Raw genomic sequence first — 24086 nt, 5'->3', positions numbered from 1 at the left:
TTCATTCTTAAAGGAAATTTCCACTGGATATGGAATTCAGGTTGACAGGGTTTTGTTTTTCTTTTCTTTCAGCACATTAAAGATGTTCTGGTGTCTTCTGAACTCCTTACTGGGGGTTAGAAGCTAGTGGTAACCCAAGTAGTCACTCTCCTGTATATAATCTAGTGTTTTTCTCTGGCTGCTCTCAAGAGTTTCACTTTATTTTCAGTTTTTAGCAGTTTCATTGTGCTATTCCTAGATTTTGTATGTGTTTATCGTGATAGGGGGTTGCCGGGCTTCTTTGCTCTGTAAATTTATCTTTTGCCAAGTTTAACTTTGGTCATTATTTCCTCAAGTGTTTTTGCTGCCCCTTTTTTTCTCTCCTGTCCTTCTGGAACACCAGCTACACACATGTTGATATTGCCACGCAGGTCTCTGACACTCTGTTCATATCTTTTCCTAATTTTATTTTTCTTGGTTCCTCAAATTCGATCATTTCTATTGACCTAGTTTCAGGCCCACTGACTCCTTCTTCCCTCCTCCAGTTCTGGTGGAAGTCAGTTCCAGTACTGTTTTATTTTAGGTACGTTATCTTCAGATCTAAAACTTCCTATTCCTCCATTACTGAGCATAGTTATAATAGCTTCTTTAAGATCCTTTTCTGCTAATTATAACACCTGGGTTACCTCAGGGTTGATTTCTGATAATCACCTTTTCTCGTGAGTTTTGGGTCACATTTTCTTGCTCTTCGTTTGTCTAGTCATTTTGGATTATATTCTGGACATTATGAATGATGTGTTACAGAAGCTATGGATTCTGGTATATTTTTGTTTGTTTATTAACTATGCTGAACTCACACTCCAAACTCTGTCTCCCCTTGTTGGGAAGTAGCTGAAATCTGATTCTTTTTAATTAGGCTGCTTTGTGTCTGCATGGTTTGGGTCAGTCAGAGATGGGGGAAGAGTTTATATGCAGAACTGGGGACTCCCCCAAGGTGGTGGATTTTTATCACCCAAGCCATAGACACAAAGCTTGTAAAGATACAGGATTCGGTCACTGCTGTTCCTTCCACATGTTGGCTTCCTTCCAGCTTTTGCCAGGGCTGTCAGGTCATAGTTTTTCTTCTTTTACCCAGAGTTTATAGTTGTAATCGCTAGGATATGTGGTTTGATACAAGCTACCTTATCATGCGAAGAGTTGACTCATTGGAAAAGACTGATGCTGCGAGGGATTGGGGGCAGGAGGAGAAGGGGATGACAGAGGATGAGATGGTCCATCAATGACTCGAAGGACATGAGTTTGAGTGAACTCCGGGAGTTGGTGATGGACAGGGAGGCCTGGCGTGCTGCAGTTCATGGGGTCGCAAAGAGTCGGACATGACTGAGCAACTGAACTGAACTGACCTTATTATTAGCAGAAGTGGAAACTTTTTTTAAAAAATTAGTTTGTAAAAGTTCTTTATGTACTTTTGCTACTAATCTTTTGTCCTGTCTTGAAAACATATTTTGCAGAATAAACTTTTGTCTGTTGACTTTGTGGTATGATTTCCCATACAAATATTTTTCTTTCTTAGGTCATCAATTATGTCTCTTTTATTGCTTCTAGATTTCCAGACTTCACTATGGAGATCCCCTTGATTGTTTGTATTTATTTTTGGTTGCGCTGGGTCTTCACTGTGTACAGACTTTCTCTATTTGCCGCAAGTGACTGGGGGATGGAGGGGAGCTACTCTTCATCACAGTGCACAAGCTTCTCATCGCAATGGCTTCTCCTGTGGTGGAGCACGGGCTCTAGGCTCACAGGCTCAGTAGTTGCGGTGCACGGGCTTAGTTGCTCCCTAACATGCGAAAGATTCCCGGACCAGGAATCGAACCTCTGTCCCCTTCATTGGCCGGTGGATTCTTATCCATTGTACCACCAGGGAGGTCCATTGATCATTTGATTATATATGTATTCTGTTTAATTTTTTTGAAAGATTTTTTAAAAATATTAATTTATTTATTTTAATTGGAGGTTAATTACTTTATTGTATTGGTTTCGCCATACATTAATTGTTTTAACTTATGCTTTTAATCCACCTGGCATTTATTTTTGGATCTAGTATAAATTTGTGTGCTGTTTTATTTTCATTAGGTAGATAGCCACTTGTGCCAGTACTTTGTGTTAAACACTTCATCTCTTTTCCACTGAATTGAATGCATCTCTGTCACATGTGAACCTTTCATCCAGTTGTCCCTTGGTATCCATGGGGGAATTGGTTCCAGGACCCTTGAGGATACCAAACTTTGTGGATACTCAAATCCCTTGAATAAAATGGTATAGTATTTGCATATAACTTACGTATAGCCTCCCATATACTTTAAATTATGTCTAGGTTAATTATAATACCTAATATAATGCAAGACTGGTGATGGAGAAGTAAAGAATCTACCTGCAGTGCAGGAAACATGGGAGACACAGGTTTCATCCTGGATCGGGGAGATTCCTTGAACAAGGAAATGGCAACCCACTCCAGTGTTCTTCTCTGGAAAATCCCATGGACAGAGGAGCCTGGCAGGCTACAGTCCATGGGGTTGCAGAGTTGGACATGACTGAGCGATTAAGCACACGCACACAATACAAGCAATCAAAAGCTCCATAAACAGCTGCCAGTGAGCGGCAAATTCAAGTTTTGCATTTGGGAACTTTCTGGATTTTTTTTTTTTAATTTTTTTGATTTGCAGTTGCTTGAATCCAAGGATATGCCACCCACAGGTATGGAGAGCTGACTATATTCTGGAATCTAATGCAAGATTCTTTTCTCTTTTGATCCAGTGTGCAATTTATGAATTACTGCCAACACCATAATGACTAGAGATTCCCTGGTGGCTCAGACAGTAAAGGATCTGCCTGCAATGTGGGAAACCTGGGTTTGATCCCTGGGTTGGGAGGATCCCCTGGAGAAGGGAATAGCAACCCTCTCCAGTAATCTTGCCTGGAGAATTCCATGGACAGAGGAGCCTGGCGGGCTACAGTCCGTGGGGTTGCAAAAAGTCAGATGCAACTGAGTGACTAACACTTCCACTTTCCATAATGACTTGAGTACTGTGGCCTTTATAGTATATTCTGATTTCTGGCAAGCCCCTGGCTTACCACCATTTCCACTCATTGATGAAAACAAGTCACACGGCCAAGCCACATTAAGGGCTGGGAAAGTACATTCCACCCACAGTGAGGCTGAAGCAAGGGTGTGGATAGAGGGAGGGTGAAGAATTGGGAGCCATCCTGCAGCCTGTCACAAAGAGAGACTGCATTCATGTGATTCAAAAATACCATACAGAGGGCTAGCGTTCTTAAATTCAAATTCAAGCAAATAAAAACAGAAATTTGTATTATTCCCCCCACTCCCCCCTTTCTTTCTCCACAGAAGAGCATTCTGTACCCACTATTGTGCTTCTTGCCTTGTCACATAACAGATCTTGGAGGTCTTTCTGTAGTAGGACACAGAGCATTCTTTGTCATTGTTGGTTTCTTCCCAAGTGCATACTATTTTATTGTATGGTTGGTATTGTATGATACATAATAATTTATTTATCTATCCCCCTGCGGATGGATATTTGCTGCGTTTCCATTCTTTTGCAGTGACAAGCGTTGCTATAGTGAATGATACTCGTTGCTTGCACAGATGAATATCTGTAGAGTAAATTCCAGAAGTGGAATTCCCAGGTCAGAGGATATATACATGTGATTTTGATAGTTTTTACCTGGTTGTTCTCTGTCATGGTACTAGTTCACATCCCCAATACCTGTGTGAGTCTCTGTTTTCCAATAGTTTCACTAACAGCATTTTTTTAAGCTTTGGATTTCTGCCAGTGTAATAGGTGACAAATAGGTACGTTTCTGGATTATGAATGACCTTGAGTTCCTTTTCGTATGTTTAATAACTGTTTTATTTCTTTTTCTGTGAACTGTTTATCTTTGCCTGTTTTCAGATTGGGTTGCTAGTTGTTTCTTCTCATCAGTTTCAGGAGATGTTTATCTATTTGTCTGTGATGCGAATTTAAGCATTGGGGAGTTTGTCATTTGCCTTCCATCTTTGTCTGTTGCATACGTTACTGTTGAAAGTTACTTGGATTTCTATGTAGGCAAATTTATCTGCAATCCAAGGTACATATAGCAATTAGTTCTATCTTCTTCTAGTATTCTTCTCCCTTCCTTTCTCTCTCTCTCTTTCTCTCCTGAAGATGCATTGCAGTCATAGTTTAGCTGAATTTGAGTGATAGTCACTCAGTCATGTGCGACTCTTTGTGACCCCATGGACTGTAGTGTACCAGGCTCCCCTGTCCAAGGAATTCTCCAGGCAAAAATCCTGGAGTGGGTTGTCATTTCCTTCTCCAGAGGATCTTCCCAACGCAGGGGTCGAACGCAGGTCTCCTACATTGCAGGCAGATTCTTTACCATCTGAGCCACGAGGGAATCCTATTAAGAGGCATTTCTAAGTGTAAAGACAGGTCCTCTTAAAAAGTATCAGCAGATACGTTGCTTGACTTTATCTTATAATCTATAGACAGTACATTAGAGTATGTAAAGAACCCTTACACCTTTTCCAAAGGAATACCCGAATAGTTGAATGTTACCATCAGATGTGGTAGCGTTTTGCCAAAAGTTTTCACTTTTGTCTCAAGCTCGAAGATTTGGTAACAAAATAAGCCACTTGTTATATACAAATAAATGATACCAATATTTATTAAAGGTTATCTAGCTTACTTTCAATATACTAACATTAAGAGAAAAGAGAAATAGACACAGCAGAGGGTACTGTGCTGGGTTTTGACCAACATCCAGACTCATACAGCGCTGGGAATTCTCGTGACACCGCACATCTGGAGTCCCAGTTGGGTAAAGGGCCCAGGCAGTGCGTCCGCTCTGGGTGAGACTTCAAATATTGCAGTTTGGGGTTCCCGCTTTTAATCCTAGGACACAAACTGATGTCATCGTCAATCTGTGAGCAAATTGCAGCCCTGGTTTCATATTAATGCTATTTGTTTTCTCTTGTAAAGCTTGGAATGTTGTGTTGCTAAGCCTGGGGCTTGATTGGCCAAGGCCCCTCCAGAGGCTCAACAATTTCAAGATTTGTCCCCTGTCTTCTTGCACTTAGGTCAGTCAGTCAGGACAGTGTTCAGGCAGCTTAGAAGCAAGGTCAGAGGTCTGTTCTGCTTTGTCTTTGAAGCCTAAACAAAACTATTTATTTAAATTCCCTAACAGGTAGAGACCCAAATCATCATTTTAGAATGAATAAAGTTCTGGAATGCTGAAGTTTTTTTTTTAAAGAAAACTTTACAATTTCATTATACATTTTTAGTAATTATGTGTGAAAAATTTGACCGTGTACTGCAAGAACAGTAATTTCTCAGCACCATCAACTATTTGTTTATTTTGTTCCCTCCAGCTGTATGTCTGTAAAATTAAATAACACTTTCAACTGAGTAGAGGGTGACCTTGTGAAAGGGTAACCTTGAATGATTCAAGAAATTTTGTTGTTCAGTCGCTCATTCGTGTCCGACACTTTGCCACCCTATGGACTATAGCACGCGAGGCTTCCCTGTCCTTCACTGTCTCCCGCAGTTTGCTCAAATTCATGTCCATTGAGTCAGTGATCTGTCTAGCCATCTAAGCCTCTGCTGCCCTCTTCTCGTTTTGTCTTCAGTTTTTCCCAGCATCAGGGTCTTTTCAAAAGAGTCAGCTCTTCGTATCAAATGGCCAGAGTCCATCCAGTAAATATTCAGGATTGATTTTGTTTAGGATTGACTGGTTTGATCTCCTTGCAGTCCAAGGGACTCTCAAGAATCTTCTCCAACACCACAATTCAAAAGCATCAATTCTTCAGCGCTCAGCTTTCTTTATGGTCCAACTCTCACACCTGTACATGACCACTGGAAAAGCCGTAGCTTTGATTATATGGACCTTTGTTGGCAAAGTGATGTCTCTGCTTTTTAATACACTGTCTAGGTTCATCATAGCTTTCCTTTCAGGGAGCAAGCGTCTTTTAATTTCATGACTGCAGTCACCATCCGCAGTGATTTTGGAGCCAAGAAAACAAAGTCTGTCACTGCTTCTACTTTTTCCCCTTCTATTTGTCATGAAGAGACAGGACCGGATGCCAGGATCTTAAGTTTTTTGACTGTTGAGTTTTAAGCCAGCTTTTTCACTCTCATCAAGAGGCTCTTTAGCTCCTCTTCACTTTCTGCCATTAGAGTGGTATCATCTGCATATCTGAGATTGTTGGTATCTCTCTCAGCAGTCTTGATTTCAACCTGTGATTGATCCAGCCCAGTATTTCACATGATGTACTCTGCATAAGTTAAATAAACAGGGTGACAATATACAGCCTTATATTACTCCTTTCCCAAGTTTGAACCAGGCCTTTGTTCCATGTAAGATTCTAACTGCTGTTTCTTGACTCGCATACAGGTTTCTCACAAGCTAGGTAAGGAGGTCTGGTATTCCCATCTCTTTAAGAGTTTTCCACAGTTGTTGTGATCTACACAGTCAAAGGCTTTAGCATAGTCAATGAAGCAGAAGTAGATGTTTTTCTGGAATTCCCTTGCTTTCTCAGTGATCGAAACAATGTTGGCAATTTGGTCTCTGGTTTCTCTGCCTTTTCTGAATCCAGCTTGTATGTCTGGAAGAGCTTGTATGTCTGGAAGTTCTCAGTTCACGTACTGTTGAAGCCTACCCTGGAGAATTTTGAGCATTACCTTGCTAGCATGTGAAATGAGTGCAATTGTGCAGTAGTTTGAACGTTCTTTGGCATTGCCCTTCTTTGAGATTGGAATGAAAACTAACCTTTTCCAGTACTGGGACCACTGCTGAGTTTTCCAAATTTACTGACCTGTTGAGTGCAGCACTTTAACAGCATCAGCTCTTAGGATTTGGAATAGCTTAGCTGAAATTCTGTCACCTCCACTAGCTTTGTAGTAATGCTTCCTGAGACCCCACTTGTCTTCACATTTCAGGATGTCTGGCTCTAGGTAAGTGATCACACCTTCGTGGTTATCCAGGTCTTAAAACCTTATTTGTACAGTTCTCCTGTGTATTCTTGCCTCCTCTTCTTAATCTCCTCTATTGAAGAGAAGATGTATCTCTTAATATGAAAATTTACTGAAAATATATTTTTCCACTTGCCTGTTTTCAGTTTCTCATAGCTCTCTGTGAGGTTAGCAGCTTTCATATTATGTATTGCATCATTTTACTATAATAAATATGCTTTTTTTCATTTTATTCTTGTATATAGATATGCTTTTATATATCAGTTGACAGAATTTCAGCATATAAAGCACATAGAGCTATTTGTCACTCAGGTGACAACTAGGATACTTACCTTTAGTTGAAAGTAAATATTCACAAAGTAACAATAGACCCAAGTGCCATGCCCTACTGGTTATTACCCAGTCAAACTGTATACAGTCAGGTGGTTATTGATCCACATAAGTTCAGGAACGCCAGAAATGCCGCTGAAGTTGTTCTTCATTTCTCTGGCATTCCAGAAGCCAATAGTAGATTTTGACCAATTAGTGATTTTAAGTTTTTGACCCAATTGAAGTTAATCTTGGGGTGCAACATTAGATCCAACATTAATTTTTTTCCAGGTGGCTACCTGGTAGTTCCCAGACCTAAAATTGAACCAGGCGTCTTTTTCATTGATGATTTGTGATGCCACCTTTATCATAAATTAAATTCTCACATGCATTTGGATCTATTTCCAGACCTTTGGTTCTCTTTGACCTGTCTGCTCTTGTAACTTGCACACTGCAGCCCTCTACATTATTGAGGCTTCATAATAACATGTTCTTTGTTTCAGGTGGAACTAGCTCCCCTGACCTCTTCTCTTTCACAGTTTTCCTGGCCATTTTTTTCTTTCAGTTTTATTGAGATATAATTGACATACAGCGCTGTATAAGTGTGCATAGTGCAAGGAATTGACTTACATACATCATGAAATGACTATCGCAATATATTTAGTAGATACCCATCATCTCTTATAGATACAACATTTAAAAATTGGAAAAAAGTGGTCTTTTTCTGGTAAGAACGCTTTGGATTTAACCTCTTAACAACTTTTAACATACAGCGGTATTGATTATAATTATGTTGCATGTTGCCTCCTTAGTACTTATTTACCTTATAGCTAGAAGTTTGTACCTTTGACATCTTCATCCAGTTCCCTTGGCCCCTGAAACCACAAATCTGATCCCTGTTTTAAAATCTGTTTGTTTTGAAATATAATGGACCTGCTGTGTTAGTTCCTATTATATAACATAGTGATTCAGTATTTCTATACATTTCAAAATGATGGCCACAAGAAGTCTACTTTAAGATCTGCCACCAAGCAAAGAGGCTACATAGTTACGGACTGTATTCCCCGCCTTGTATGTTTCATGCCTATGACATTTATTTTGCTGCTGGAACTTTGTCCCTCTTAATCTAGCTTCCCTGATGGCTCACTTGGTAAAGAATTTGCCTGCAATGCAGGAGACCTGTGTTTGATCCCTTGGTCGGGAAGATCCCCTGGATATGGGAATGGCAACCCACTCCAGTATTCTTGCCTGGAGAATCCCATGGACAGAGGAGCCTGGTGGGCTACAGTCCTTGGGGTTGCAAAGAGTCAGACTTGACTGAGTGATGAACGCTTTCACTTTCAATCTATCGCACCTATTTTTCTCCTCCTCCAGCCTCCTCTTTGGCAACCACCTGTTTAATCTCTGTGTCTGTAACCCTGTTTTGTTGTGTTTGTTCATTTATTAATATTTTTTAGGTTCTAAATGTAACTGAAATATATGATACTGTCTGTCTCTGATTTAATACTCTCTAGGTCCATCCATGTTGTCACAAGCGGCAAGGTCTCATTCTTTTTTTTTACTATTAACGTTCTTCTCCTGACCATTCTTGTTTCATTATCTCATCATCTTTCAAATCAGTCCTCCTGTGCCTATACCTCAAATAAAAACCTGTTTGTATTTTTATTAAATGCTGAATGTGAGTGATAGTTGCTCAGTCATGTCCAACTCTGTGCGACCCTGTGGACTGTAGCCCTCCAGGCTCCTCTGTCCATGGGATTCTCCAGGCAAGAATACTGGAGTGGGTTGCCATGCCCTCCTCAAGCGGATCTTCCCAGCCCAGGGATCTAACTTGCATCTCTGATGTCTCCAGCATTGGCAGGCAGGTTCTTTATCACTAGCGCCACCTGGGAAGCCTGTATTTTTATTAGGATGGTGTTAAACTTATTAGATAACTTACAGATAATTGATTTCTTTATGATTTGGGGTCTGCCTCCTCATAAATAGCATATGTTTGCATTTCAGCAAGCCTCTGTGGCCTCAAATCTTAGATGTCTGTTGTTACATGAATTCCTAGCTACAGCATCTTTGTTGTTGTTTGACCTGCCAGCCTTAGGGTCATTTTAACTGATTCCAGTCTTGTATTCTTAAATATCATCCCTTTATTGTTTTTAATCAGGCATTTTTGGTAACTTTATCTTCTTTACTTCAAAAGACCCTTTGAGGTAGGAACATTAGTTCCTACATTAGGACTCAATCTGGTCTGAGAAGGCAGTGCTGAAGAAATGAATGATTTTTTAAATTTGTTTTTAATTGAAGCATAATTACAATATTGTGTTGGTTTCTGCCATACATCAGCATGGATCAGCCATAGGTATACATGTCCCCTCCCTCTGGAGCGTCCCTCCCCATCCCATCCCTCTGGGTTGTCACAGAGCCTGGTTTGAGTTCCCTGAGTCATACAGCAAATTCCCATTGGCTGTCTGTTTTACACATGTTAGTGTATATATTTCCACCCTATGGTCTCTCCACTCATCCCACCCTCTCCTTCCTACCCCATACCCCGTGTCCATAAGTCTGTTCTCTGTGTCTGCATCTCCATTGCTGCCTTGCCAATAGGCTCATCAGTATCGTCTTTATAGGTTCCATATATATGTGTTAATGTATGATGTTTATGTTTCTCTTTCTGATTTACTTCACTCTGTATAATAGGCTGCAGGTTCATCCACCTCATTAGAACCGACTCAAATGCATTCCTTTTTATGGCTGAGTAATATTCCATTGCATATATGTACCACAGCTTCTTTATCCATTCATCTGTGGATGGACGAGATAAACGATTGACTCTCACTTGGCTGTTGAAGGCCTGGAGGTCCAGAGAGGTCAAGTTCCTTAAGAACACTTAGATAGTGTTACGTATTAGAGCCAGGAGGGTTTCATTCCAGACGTTTTTAGTCACCATGAGATACAATTCAGGGGATGTTAAAGGTCCTCAGACATAAACATGGAATCAGCGAGGAGAATTGCTGACACTTGTCAAGCATCTGTGAAACACCTGTTCTGTGTTACTCCGCTTCCCCCACCCTGTGTGGAGGTCCTGTTACTACCCCTACACCTCTGCTTTGCATGTGAGGAAACAGTCCCAGAGAACGCAGCTTGTCCAAACAGAGTTAAAGATAATTTTCTTTTTTTTGGTTGTGCTAGGTGTTCGTTGCTGCGTGCAGGCTTTCTCTAGTTGCAGCGAGCAGAGGCTATTCTTCCTTATGGTGAAGATGCTCGTTGTGGTGGCTTCCCGTGTTGCATGGAGCACAGGCTCTGGGGCACACGGGCTTCACTAGTTGTAGCATGCAGATTCAGCAGTTGCGACGCGAGGGCTGTCGAGTGTGGGCTCAGTAGTTGTGGTGCTTGGGCTTAGTTGCTTTGCAGCATGTGGGATCTTCCAGGACCAGTGATTGAACCTGTGTGCCCTGCATTGGCAGGCAGATTCTTATCCACCAGGAACGTCCCAGACAGAGTTAAACAGACTTCCTTATTGCTGCACTTGTCAGTGCCTTTAACATGACATTCCAGTGACCCGTCTACACTCTCCAAAATACGTGGTGGTTAGGGCAGCTGGGCTGGGCGTTTGAAACTTTCTGAACTTGTTAAGGTGACTGAGGGATAATGCATGATTACTAGATCGCACGTGCACCTTAGTGGGGTGTTCTGAGTGCTGACTACACGCTGAGTTTCTGAGACAAGACAGAACGTGCTGCTCTTGGCATTTGAGCGGGGCCTGTCTGTGGCCCTAATTAGGTCCTGGCTCATGTTGTAAGTGCTGTATGGAGATGCTCTCAGTTAACCCGCGGGACAGCCTTGTGCGCCTCGTGAGCTGACTGGTTGTGCAGGTGAAGAGCCTGGTCCCGAAGTCGAGGGGCTGCTCATCTCTGGGATTAGGACATGCGGGAGCCGGGGCCCGCTCCCCAGGTGTCTCGTCTCTCTGGTGCATAACAGATGCGTTTGTTCCCTCGGGCAACCTTGCTGGTCTCTCACCCAGGGCCACGATCATGTCACTGGAGGACTTTGAACAGCGTTTGAATCAAGCCATAGAAAGAAATGCCTTCCTGGAGAGCGAATTGGATGAGAAGGAGAATCTCCTGGAATCTGTGCAGCGACTGAAGGATGAAGCCAGAGGTCAGGCGGCCAGGGCTTTGGTCTGTGGGTTTGACCAGTGTTGTGCCCTCTCCCGGCCGGAGGGTGTCCTGTCCCACAGCATCGCCTGGCTCACCCTTTGCTGGAAATCTGCAGCCTTCTCGGTGCTCTGGTCCAAGGGTGGGGATCACACCGGGCACGTTGAGGCTTGATTTCTACCCTGTGCTAGGAACTGTCAAATGTCCAACTCTGTAAAGACCCCTAGTGGGTATTTAAGTCCATCACCAGCTTTATGCTTAGCAGGAGCACAGGAGTTTTGTGGAGCGGGGGAAATGCCTGTTGATGGACTTGCTAGCCAGTCCATCTGGACTTGCTAGCCACGTCTTTACTTTTGAAACGTGATGGCTGCTAATGCAAGTGGCTTGGAACTCAGGAATCTCATCAGCACTTGCTCTTTGGAGCTCTTCTAGAGGTAGGGCTTTTTTTTTTTTTTCTTTCAATTTGGCCATGCCATGCAGCTTGTGGGCTTTTAATTCCCCAGCCAGGAATCGAACACACACCTTTGGCAGTGAAAGCGTGGAGTCCTAACCGCTGGATCACCAGGGAATTCCCCCAGCCTGCTACCACATTCGCAAGTCATCCTAGTTGGGTTCAGAAGAGACTTTGTTAAAGTCCCAGTTAATTGTTTATGACGTTCATTTGATTTCTAATGTGTAGCCAGTAGAAGAGGGATTAAAAAGTAAAATTCTCGAGTTTAAAATGTTCCTAAATGTTCGTCAATAATGATTTGCTTGTGTAAATTACATAGATTTATTTTGTGGAATGTTAAGTAGTTGAAACAAACGTGATACAGATATAAATGTCGTAGCTTGTTAGGACATAACATTTAAGGGGGAAAGTACAGAGATAGTAGATGTATGTTTCTAGTTATGCTTAATAAAAATTATATGCTTAAAAGATATGCACACACACACACACACACATATATAAACTGTATGTGTGAAAATGCAGAGCAAAAGGACTGAAATGCTCACCCCCATGTTACAGTGATCAGGCATGAGGCTGAACAATTGAGGGTGGATTGGAAAGGCATGTCTTCGCTTGGTACTCTGTATATCCTGATACACTGGAATTTTCCCGAAACAGTACAGTCATAATTTTAAAAGTTTTTTTTTTGTTTTAATCTTTTTGTTTTTACTCAAAAGAAAAACTGTGTGGTCTTGCAAGCCTGCGAGGCAAGGTCCCATGGGGTCTGCTTCATTCCGGGTTTCCACCGGGAGTTTCTCACTCTGGTGTGGTTGTTGCTCACCCTTGTCTGCTGCCCCATCACCCGCAACAAGGACTTAATCGGAATCCTTTTCCTCGCCTAGATTTGCGACAGGAATTAGCTGTGCAGCAAAAGCAGGAGAAACCCAGGACACCCATGCCCAGCTCGGTGGACGCTGAGAGGACAGACACAGCGGTGCAGGCCACTGGCTCTGTGCCGTCTACCCCCATAGCTCATCGAGGACCCAGCTCTAGTTTAAACACTCCTGGGACCTTCAGACGTGGTAAGGGGGATGGGAGCTGGGAGAGTTCTCTTGGCTTCACAAGGCTTTCCTGGGTGAGAGAGAAGTAGGGCCAGGCTGTACAGCAGGGAGCAGAGGCAGGGCTCACAGGGGCAGACTAATGCAGTAGGTGGGAGGAGCCTCTTGAACGTGAGGCGACAGGGAGCAGGGGAGTCTGCGGCAAACCGGAGAACAGAAGTCTCGTCCAGAGGGGCCGCTGCCTCTCTGCTTCAGCCACGAAAGGTGTGGGTCCTTTCGTAAGGACCAGAGGCCAGAAGTCCTCGTGTTGTATATGAAATCTCCCAAGTTAAATACTTCAGTAACGAGATAAAACATTTTGTGGGTCCAGCAATACATCCTGTAGAACTGATCCCAGCATAACCTGTGCTGAGTAGGGGAAAAAAACAAGAAATGGAGTGCTCACCCAGCCCCTCTGATGACTGATTAGCTGTGGGGCTCTGATTGGGCCACTTAATAACAAATAATAATAATAGACAATTGCTGAGCACTCAGGCGGTGCCAGCCTTTCTGCTTGCTGTGTTCTGTGGGTACGTATGACCTCCTTGGATTTGCAATGAGGCCCAAGAAGCAAGTGATGCCAGCCCTGCCCCCATGGATGAGGAGACTGGGACTCCCGGTTAAGGAGGTGGGCTGACATCACACAGCTGGCGGATGGCGGGCAGGCTCCGGGCTGACCCCACCACATACTGCCTGTCCCTCAGCTTGTGCCCAGCAGGCACAGAGTGTGCTGTTGCCAGAGTCCCAGGCTAGTCCCACTTTAAGCACGTGCCTCAGCTGGGCCTCAGCTGCAGCAGGTGTGGGCGGGACCTGAGATCCTGTGTTTCTGAGGAGCACCCGGGTGATGCTGAACTCCAAGCCCTGGCGCCCTGGTCAGCAGAGAGAGGGGACTCCAAGGGGTGGAACCGTGACCAGTGGGCCTTGTTCAGATGCTGGGAATGTTAATTCACTCTATGGCATTCCTCAGAATTTCAGAGGACTTGCTTTTTTTTTTTATTTCAAAGAATAGCATCTAAAGATAAATACTGAGTATAGTCATCATAAGGCTACGAGAAGTTGGTCATCAGGTACTCTCGTTATGTCGGGCAGCACCCTAGTGATTGAAACAGGGCAGCGTTGGGGGTCAGAGGGCACAGGGGCCCACCTCTGGATTCCGCACTCAGAGACATTCGTGCACAGACTTTTCCGTGTGTGTTGGTGTCACGTGTGCGTCCTTTTACACACACAGGCCTGGACGACTCCACTGGGGGGACCCCCCTCACGCCCGCAGCCCGGATATCAGCCCTCAACATCGTGGGAGACCTGCTGCGGAAAGTGGGGGTAAGATGGCATCGTGTGGCGTGGTGCCGGGCGTTCACGTGGCATCCTCTGTCTTCGGGAGGCTCGAGGCATGACCTTACTGGCCGCTCCCCCTCTGGCAGAGGCGTCATGAGTGCAGATGCAGGCCTGGCTCGTCTCGCATCCCTTAGAACTGCTGTGCATCTGTGGGTGGTGGTTCTGGTTTTTAAAGTTTCGTTTGGCTGGTCTTGGCTGCGTGGCTTGTGTCTTAGTTCTGCGACCAGGGATTGAACCCAGGCCCCGGGCAGTGAAAGCCCAGAGTCCTAACCACTGCGCCACCAGGGAAGGCCCTTGGGGAGCACTGTTTCTGACAAACCCAGGCTCTGACCCTGAGGCACCCTTAGATCCCCAGGTATACCATTCTTTCCCTGGGCCATCTTCCCTGGCGATTGGGGAAGTTTGAATGGTTTTAATGAAGAAACTGAGAAAAATTGAAAACTGCCTTCCCTTTTCACACTGTTCATGGAGTTCTTGAGGCAAGAATACTGAACTGGTTTGCCATTCCCTTCTCCAGGGGATCATATTTTGTCAGACATGGTTTTTATTTGCTCAGGGAGTTAAGGAGAAAATCTTGAAAGGTTGGACAGAGAACATGACCTTACAGGTTTTATGTTAATTACAGGGAAGGAGTCTTTGGTGCTTGAGAAATCACACAGCTATTCTCTGTAGTTGTTTCTCTTATTTTTAAAAATTATGCCTTTCTAAGTTTTTAAAAATGTAAAGCCACATACTTTGAATCCTGCCAGTCTGTCATTGACCAGAATGTGTGTATTCAGAGTTAATAGGAGCTTGTGACTCGTTTCCCGTGTTTTTCTTTTTGGCTTTTGGTTTCCTGGTTTGCCGTTTTACAGACAGATTTTAACAGTTAGATTATAGAGAAGCCCAGGGTGATCTCAGTGCCCATTTGGTTCTCAGATGGTCTGTTTACAGCAAGGCAAGTTCTTGTTCAAACCTCCTGCCACTTGGTGTGTGTTTACCTAGGTAACAGCGACAGTGAATGATTCCAAAAGTCCATTTCATTATTTCTTGTAGGCAGACTTGGGTCATAGGTAGGGTAAGTGACTTTTTAGGAGGCTCCTAGATATCATAGATATCTTAGTGGAGAAGGAAATGGCAACCTACTCCAGTGTTCTTGCCTGGAGAATCCCAGGGATGGAGGAGCCTGGTGGGCTGCTGTCCATGGGGTCGAATAGAGTCGGACATGACTTAAGGGACTTAGCATGCATGTATGCATTGGAGAAGGAAATGGTAACCCACTCCAGTGTTCTTGCCTGGAGATTCCCAGGGATGGAGGAGCCTGGTGGGCTGCCGTCTACGGGGTCACACAGAGTCGGACACGATTGAAGCGACTTAGCAGCAGCAGCAGCAGCAATCTTAGACCACCAGTTGTATGAATTAGATGTACACTGAATTTGATGGGGGGCAAGAAGGGCACACTTTGGGGTTCTAATACAATGGTTCTAAAACTAATGGTTCTAGTTTGAGAACCACTCTCTTAAGTGATTGTGATGTGAATAGGCTCTGATGGCCCATACACATAAAAACAGTGATGGCATCACTGATGCAATGGACATGAATTTGGGCAAACTCCAGGGGGTGGTGAGGGACAGGGAAGCCTGGTGTGCTACGGTCTAGGGGGTTGCAAAGAGTTGGACACAGCTCGGCGACCAAACAACAGTATGGGCTGTGATGAGAGGTGTAAGGGTTCTTGTCTTCAACTTGAGCAGTGAAAGCATCTCTCTCTCCAGGCCCTGGAGTCCAAACTCGCTTCCTGCCGGAACTTCGTGTACGATCAGTCCCCAAGCCGAGCCAGTGGCCCAGCCTCGGGGCGGGGGAGCAAAAACAGAGACAGCGTGGACAGGCGGCCCGGCGGCAGCAGCGTGCCTCTAGGCGACAAAGGGTCAGTGCCTTGCGCTGTTCCTCCTCGGTGTCGGGAGAACCTGTCCACTCCAGCCAGAAGCCTCTGACCCCCGACCGATAGCCGTGTTTTTGAAAGTTGCAGGAATTATGTCAGCATATCTCTCTATCCCTTAAGACCGAGTTAGTTGATATCTTCTGGTTTGCGCAAATGGCCAGGAAGAGGGTCGTTTTTATTGACTCTACAGCCCCAGCTCCCAGTCATGCTGTGAGAAGCCCTTTGTATAAATCACTTGTTTGCAACTCAGGCTTCAAATACTGCTCTGCTTCCCCCAGAAGAGGATTTTGATTTTTTTTTTTAAACCCTTTGGAACCTTCAGGAAACTAAATCAGCCAGACTGGATTCCTGAAGCCAATCACCGGATTGGAAAACACAAACCTGACCTCTAACAGCTTCATTTATTTTCTGGCCTGAAGAAAATCAGGGCGGCCTCCACATTCTAGAATTTTCTAAGATGTGCCACCATCTCACTGTTCCCTGGGCCACGTAGATTTGGGGTGGTCAGTGGCAGACGGAGGACAGGAGAGGAAGAATTTGTTTTCCCCAGCATGCACGTAACTTCTGGACCTTTAGCCGGGGGTGTTCTTTGGAGGGTCTTCTGCGACTGGGCTTTTTGTGTGGCTTTGGGGGAGGGCCATGAGCGCTAGATGGCCAGTGTCCTTTTCTTCATTTCACAGGAGAGAAAATTGAGACCCAGTGAGTCACTGCTCCCGACCTTGATATTCACCCTTGTAACTTGGTGGGCCCCGTGCTAGCCAGCCTAGAACAGCTGTAATGTCCGCTTAACTTGGTTTGCTCTGTCTGAAGGTTGGGAAAACGCCTGGAGTTTGGGAAGCCGTCATCGAATGTTTCCTCACCGTCGCTGCCGTCAGCCCAGGGTGTAGTCAAGATGTTGCTTTAGGAAAGCCATGGAAGCCGAGGCGAGCCCTTCCCCTCCTTCCCTCTTTAAACTAGGTTTTGGGTGTTTTTGGTTTTTTTTTTAAGTTGGTTTGAGAAATATGAGCAAGCAGTCACACAAAGCCAAGTGACCAAGGCCGTTGCCAGTGGCCCTGGGTCGTTGGCTGCAGGAAATGCAGTCCCTTAACCCCCAGCCTCCGTGTTGACGTGTACAGCCAGGGGTGGAACCAACCTGACCCTCTGGAAAGGGCAACTTGGGTGCCAAGGCCACCCCATCCTTGTCAGCTGAGCTGAGTCCCGATTGGTCTTGAGAGGTGTTTTTAATGATCGGAGACACCTATGAAGTGGAGTCTGAGCCCGTCCTAGGCGCACCCTGCCCCCCACAGCTGGCGCTTCTTCCAGAACAAAATCTCCAGTGCGCTATGGCACGACAGGGGCCAGTGCCCTGAAATCATGCCTGGGGTGAAGGATAGAACAGGCATGTACCTTTTATTTAAACTGTGGTGTGGTGTACCTCCGAGACTTTTTTTTTTCCCAAAGTGGAGTATAATTGCTTTACAATGTTGCTTAGTTTCTGCTGTACAGCAAAGTGAATCAGCTACATGTGTACGTATATCCCACCCCTCTGGGTCATCACAGAGCATCGAGCTGAGCTCCCTGGGCTATACAGCAGTTTCCCACTAGCTCTCTGTTTTATACACATGTACCTCCAAGACTTTTTAATCTGCCTGTCACTGAGGCTTTTAGAGGCATGCTTGAGTTTCAGTGTGAATTTTGTGGGGACCAGGTCAGTGGAAAATCTGTGTCCTCTTTAGACCTGTCCTTGTCCTGAGCCTCCTGCCCTGGTCTGGGAGTGACCTCTGCTTCTGAGGGTTTCTGGGGTGTGATGGCCTTAGCGATGCAGCCCCTGAGAACAGGACTTCATTCAAAGCCTGGATGAAATAATCAAGGTTACCATCGGATAAGATGAAGCCACCAGGTTGCATTGGGAGCGTCCTTATTAAAGAAGAAACGAACCCAGGATTTCCAGGCAGACGGCATGTGGCTCCTCCCTGCTGATCTGGAACAGCTGCCTCACACTGTGGACACAAGTAAAAAGAACATGTGAATTCAGGCCTATGCATGCAACTTAACAGCCTTCTAAGTCATTTTTCCAAAAGAACAGCAGAAGTATCCAGCTGAAACCAGAACTTTTCAAGTGCTACTGAAATTCAGCAGAGAATTAACTCCAGTGCCCACCTCATTACCGTGGCAACATTCTAACCTGTATCGGTAAAAGACGTACTTTTATTTTTTTAAAAGAACAATAAAATCAAGAGAAACTGATTTTCAGCTAGTTTGTGGCGGTCAGTAAATGCTGGTTAGTGCTTCTGTGTTTGCGCATCCGATGGTGAAAACCTTTTTTTTTTTTTAACCAAGTGACAGTGAAAAAAACCTGCTTTTTAAGGTTCCTTTCGGGTCAGCTTAGCATTGTGTTTGGAACACATGTATGTCCTATCCAAGTTGTATGGTCTTTCAGCGTGTCCTCGGGCTCTGTGAGTCCTTTCTTTTCAGTCTGTTTGTGCCCGCAGAGTCTGAGTATGGAGTCGTTGTGTTGAGTGGGAACCTTTGCCAGGCAGCTCGGTCTAGAGCACGCAGGTGAGGAAAAGGACAGGCCTAGACCCAGTGTTTATGGCCCTCATGCCAAGAACGGTTTATACCTTTTTAAAGGATAGTTTAATAATTTTTAAAAAAAAGACAAAAATGTGACAGAGACCATTTCTGGGCCTTTATAGAAAAAGTTTGTCAACCCCTGCTGGGTGAAGTCTTGTGTTTTAACTCAAACATTCAAGGAACGCTTAATGTTAATTCTTCACATTAACTATGTACCTGGTTTTTGTGTTTTGTTTTTTAAGAATTTTTTATGTGGATAGTTTTTAAAGTCTTCATTGAACTTGTTACAGTATTGCTTCTGTCTTATGTTTAGTTTTTTTGGCTGTAAGGCACGTGGGATCTCGCTTGACCAGGGTTCAAACCCATACCCCCTGCACTGGAAGGCAAAGTCTCAGCCACCAGACCGCCAGGGAAGTCCCCATCACTGCTGTTTTGATTGATGCACATGTTCTTCCTGAGACCCGTCCTGCTCCCTGGGCCTCGAGCAGCTCGCCTCCTGCGTGGAAGAGCCCCTCCCTCAGAATCACTCTGAGGTTCTGCTCTCCTCCTAGCCAGCTGTGGGGTGTCAAGACAATTCATCCCACCTCCCTAGACCTGTTTCCCCATTGAATGAATTAACAACCCTGACTTCATAAACGTTAGTCCCTTAGTCGTATCCGCCTCATTGCAACCCTATGGACTGGAACCCACCAGGTTCCTCTGTCTATGGGATTTTCCAGGCAAGAATACTGTTGCCAGTGGATTGCCAGTTCCTGCTCCACTGACTTCATAGGATCATCATAAATGAGGCCACTCTTCCCCCTCCCTCCCCTACCCATCCCATCCTGTCCTTTTTCTCTAGAAAGCAACAGAGAAGCCAACTCGGTTGTAGTGATTTATAACCTTTTATTAGTGAAGGTGTCCTTAAGTACAGTCAGTGCATATAAAACAGTGTGAATTTCCTGCTCTTAGCCTTTGAGCGGCGTCTCCTTTGTAACTCACGTGACTACAGGAGGCACTTGGTCTCAGTGAACTGTGTGCATCTGACGTGTGGGAACCGGAGGGAAGAGGAATTCTCAAACTGGCCCCCACCCCCAACCCCGGGAAGATGGAAGGGTCCACAGGGCAGGAAAGTTGGGGAGTGGGGGCAGGGGCACCTGTCTCGGTGGTGACTTTCTCCCCGTTTCATGTAAAGTTGCCAGTGATTAGTTATCGTGGATACATTTTTCTAAAAATTCAAAAAAATCTCTGCACAGGTCTTGGCAGAGAGGTTGGGTGTGTCTGTGTCTCCTGTTGGACTTTTTGCCTTTGGTACCTCGTTCCAAACTTAAGATGATGCCCCGAATGCAGGGCGGTGTTTATATTCGTCGTGAGGGGTGTCTGTGATGTTTGGAGTTTGAACATGGATTTAGACAGTGCTAAGCAGAGCCCACTGGGTTTGGTTCTGTCCCGTTTTTGAGCGAGTCATTCATTCACTGGCTTTGGTTCCATTGAAGTCGGCATCGCGAGCGTCCACTTCCTCCTCAGACCCGTCCGCGTTCTCAATAACTCTACGTCCTCCAGACCTTCTTGTGGGAACAAAAGTGGTCTCGTTCCCTCGCCTGTGGGTTTTTAAGAAGACACACATTTGCTTAGTACAGAAACCTTCCGCGAGGTTAGAGGAGGTTTTTAGACTGAGCAAAGAACAAACAGAGACTTGGAACAAATGAGACGCAAATATATTCAGGTGGAAGTGAACAAATCCTGACCCGTCTGGAGGTATGGGTGCATTTAATCAGCTGCAATGGAGGCAGAATAGGTTTTTCAAAGCAGGACCGTCTGCTTTAGAAAAATGTCTGGCTTGGTCAGTTGCTGACCCACCGGCTTCTGGTTGGCTGTGGATTTGTATTTAGAAAAGAAGGGGGAGAGGCAAGTGGGGTGATGGCCCCGCGTGGGATTATTCCTACCCTCTGGGGCCAGGATGAGGGGGAACTGTTGTGTCCGCAGCTCCTCTTTTGCAGAAGGAAAAGCGGGGAGGGGGTTAGATTTTGAATTGGAGGAAGGTGAGCATGACCACCAAGGGCAGCCTTGAGAGGGAAGGAGGTCCCTGTGTGGTCACCAGAAGAATGCTGTCTGGTTAAAGGCACCGACACACCCTGCTTCCGTGGAGCAGAATTCTTGGACTGAGTTCCCCCAAGGCAGGGATCTCATCTGTCTTGTGCTCACTATGGCAGGCACCGTGCAAGGCAGAGAACAGGTGCTCAGTGGATATTTGTCAGAAAAACATTAGACCCGTTAATCCAAGGTGTCTTTTAACTGTAACTGGTGGGACGCCCCTTTCTGTCTTTCCCACTCCCATCGCCTCGTCTCTGTCCTGCCAGGTGCCCTGTTCCCACCAGGGCCCGCCCTGGTCACTGGCAGGGAAGCTTTGTGTAAGAAGGCAGGGTGGGCACGCAGGAGGAAAAGTCAGACCTGCCTGCTCTTAACCTCCACCATTTGGAAGGAATGTTTGCCTTCTTTTCAGCGACCACAACAAATAATGTTATATGTTGAGCTCTGGCCATCTGACACCGTTTTACGGGTCTTAACTCATTTTAGGATGTCTAAGAAGAAAGCAGACTTTTGCAACAAAAAACGATCCACTTCACGACACAAAGGCAAGCCACGAGGGTGAGCCCAGCCCATCGATTCTTTAGTCACAGGGTTGACTCAGACAGGCAAGACAGGAGGCAGAAGCGAGGCCCAGAGATTCCTGATCGCTGACAGGCTTCCCAGCATGAGCCATTTGGGGTCCAAGGGTGGGAGGACCTGGGCTGGTAAAGCCCACTGGGTACGGCAGATGGTACTTCCCAAGGGGGCAGCGATCAGGAATAAATACTTAAAGTGGTAGACACTGCCAACTAAAGACTCAGGGCAGCCTTCCTCCCATCAGAGGAAGCTTCTAGGTCCCCAGCTCCTTTGAAAGTAACTTTATATCACTCCCTCCCTAGAGGTGACCTTTAAAAAATCTCCTCCTTCCTTAGCAGTGTGTTCTCTCGGCATGCAGGGCTCAGCAGTCGTCCACACAGCTTTTTCCTCCGTGTCTAACCTTCCAGGTTCAACACTGGATGGGATGGGCTGGGAAACAGTGCCTCGGTTTCCCTTTGCCTCTCAGAAGAGCCTGTACTTGCTAACTGCGTGTGTGCTAAACTGTTTTAGTCATGTCCAACTCTTGTGACCCCGTGAACTGTAGCCCTCCAGGCTCTTCAGACCATGGGGATTCTCCAGGCAAGAATACTAGAGTGGGTTGCCATGCCCTCCTCCAGGGGATCTTCCTGACCCAGGGATTGAACACGAGTCTGTCATGTCTCCTGCATTGGAATGTGGGTTCTTTACCACTCGCACCACCTGGGAAGCCCACATTTGCTAAGTAGAGGAGTTGAACTGATCAATATGCTCCTTTGACTTAAGAAGTAAATCAATCACTCCTGGGTCTCTGGAAGCCCCCCTGCATGGGCACCAGGCCTGAAGCTGGTCTGTTATGGTTCAGGAGCCTCACTTGAAGGAACAAGACTCATATGCTAGGCAAAAGTTAATAACTGGCTATCTCTGCCAAAGGAATTAAGGGACTCCTCTAAAAATTTGCTTGAAGTGTCTGATCCTGGAGAATCTGGGTTCTGTTCACGGACTCAGGAACATATCTCAGGCACTGCTGGCGTCCCAGGGATAAGCACGAGCATGTATGGCCTGCTACCCTACAAGGACTCAGGTTCCATCAACCAATGGGGCCTACACTCCAGCCAAGCCTGGAACCCAGCTTATGCTGCGATCTGGATGGGCTGGCAGGAGAGCTGCTCAAGAGCCGTGCCCCAGAGGCATGACGCTCCCGCCTAAAGCTCCTGCCGAGACCTCCTCCAGTTTTAAGTATTTTGGGTACAGCGACAGCAAAGCCAAGATTTCTCCAGGAGAGAAGACAGACAGAAGGCAGGGCTTGCTGGGCCTCAAAGAGGATGAGGGGGAAGCTGGGCCCCAGGGCCCAACTGCAGGTGTGAAGAAGTTGTTAGAATCCCAGAGAAGCCGAGGCCTCTGACCCCTGTCTTTGACGGCCCTGTGCACCCCCTGAGTCGTGGGTGTCCATCCCTGGTCTGTGAACACGTGCCTGTGAGGCCTCTGGGAAAGACTCAGCCTGACCCGGCCTTTGTGCGCTCAAGATGCGGTTAGCGGCCGGCCTTGCTGAAGCCCCACGCAGCCCTAGTGAGGGTGAGACGTCGGGATGAGAGCTCATTCGCTCGCACACATGTGTGGAAACCCCAGCCCAGGGGCCCTGTGGCTGGGGGCCACCACAACCCTGTGCCTGGCTCACTCCGAATTGTGAACCAGACCAGCCGATGGGAGCCATTCTCCAGGAAGGTACCCGGACAATGGTGCTGGTGCCTCTGCTCAGCAAGGTGCCTGAGCCGGATGAGGGGGCACACGCGGCCCAGCCGTGGCCTTATTGTGTACGAGGGGCCTGCCACCCAGGTAAGAACCCTCCAAGCCACGCAAAACAGCCTCTAAACTTGTCAGCACGCGGTGTGACAGGCCACATCAGTGCCACGTCAAACGCCCAAGCGAGAGGAAGGAAGGAGACTTTGTGAAGATGCATGTTTGGGTGCATGTTGGTTTTGATGAAAGACTGTTTTGAAGCTAAGATCCCTAAGCCTTTGGACTTTGTAGACATCTCAGAAGTTTGGGAGGGCCCACAAAGGGGGACAGGGAGACGGTGCGGGGGGGTGGCGCTGGCAGAAAGGAAATGGAAACCAGGAGCCACATACACACACGAGCCGCGAAGCTGCAGGCATGATACCTGGTGAGTCATTGCGGAGTTTCCTGGGGGAGGGGGCCTCTGAAACAGAGAGAGAGAGTCCCCGGTGGTTACCATCCTCCTGTTCAAGTGCGAGTTTAATCATTAAAGGCGTTTGCTTCAATCCAGTAGTTACAGCCACTTTTAAGGACCCTTACAGCGGAGCGCCTGCAGCCACCAAGCACTCAGGGAAGCTGGCACACAAAGGGACAAGTGGTTTGTTTTTTTCCAATTAAAAAGCACTTTCTGTCCTTCAGAGCTTAAAGAACGCAGGCTTAATGGCTTTCTCCCCTTCTGCATTTCTCTTCAGGAAGGTAAAGGAATCTGAGTAAGCTAGGCCAGAAGATCCTTGTGAGACCAGAACCTGAACAGCTCCAGGCAAGGAGCCTGCAGCAGCCTGTCGTTCCATTACCGTGACTGTCTCCACTGCCTCTCACACCCGTAGCCAGGAGGTAGAGGCGGGCACCTGGGCGGCTCACGTGGAGATGCCTGGCAGTCTGGGGAGGGAT

General features: G+C 46.1%; 2 protein-coding genes across 3 annotated transcripts in view; one reads left to right on the top strand and one right to left on the bottom strand.

The window, feature by feature from the left end:
- The window catches only part of NDE1 (nudE neurodevelopment protein 1), a 35767-nt gene extending 17236 nt beyond the window's left edge, over nucleotides 1-18531 (top strand). Inside the window, exons 5-9 of the mRNA XM_052663792.1 lie at nucleotides 11332-11468; nucleotides 12797-12976; nucleotides 14220-14311; nucleotides 16078-16229; nucleotides 17055-18531. Of these exons, the coding sequence (XP_052519752.1) occupies nucleotides 11332-11468; nucleotides 12797-12976; nucleotides 14220-14311; nucleotides 16078-16229; nucleotides 17055-17148 (655 nt within the window). The 3' untranslated portion in view covers nucleotides 17149-18531. The remainder of the gene's footprint in view (nucleotides 1-11331; nucleotides 11469-12796; nucleotides 12977-14219; nucleotides 14312-16077; nucleotides 16230-17054) is intronic.
- A 1140-nt stretch (nucleotides 18532-19671) lies between these two features.
- MYH11 (myosin heavy chain 11) overlaps nucleotides 19672-24086 on the bottom strand; it is a 127755-nt gene continuing 123340 nt past the window's right edge. The window contains exons 41-42 of one of the 2 annotated variants that reach the window (XM_052635854.1): nucleotides 23581-23619; nucleotides 20281-20377 (exon numbers count right to left, since the gene is read on the bottom strand). In XM_052635854.1, the coding sequence (XP_052491814.1) occupies nucleotides 23589-23619 (31 nt within the window). In that variant the 3' untranslated portion in view covers nucleotides 20281-20377; nucleotides 23581-23588. Of the gene's footprint in view, nucleotides 20378-23580; nucleotides 23620-24086 lie in introns of both variants that reach the window. The other variant, XM_052635853.1, reaches the window with a different exon arrangement.

This window comes from Budorcas taxicolor, chromosome 2 (assembly GCF_023091745.1).
Source record: "Budorcas taxicolor isolate Tak-1 chromosome 2, Takin1.1, whole genome shotgun sequence".
NCBI classification, from domain to species: domain Eukaryota; kingdom Metazoa; phylum Chordata; class Mammalia; order Artiodactyla; family Bovidae; genus Budorcas; species Budorcas taxicolor.
This window is presented reverse-complemented; position numbering and strand designations above follow the sequence as displayed.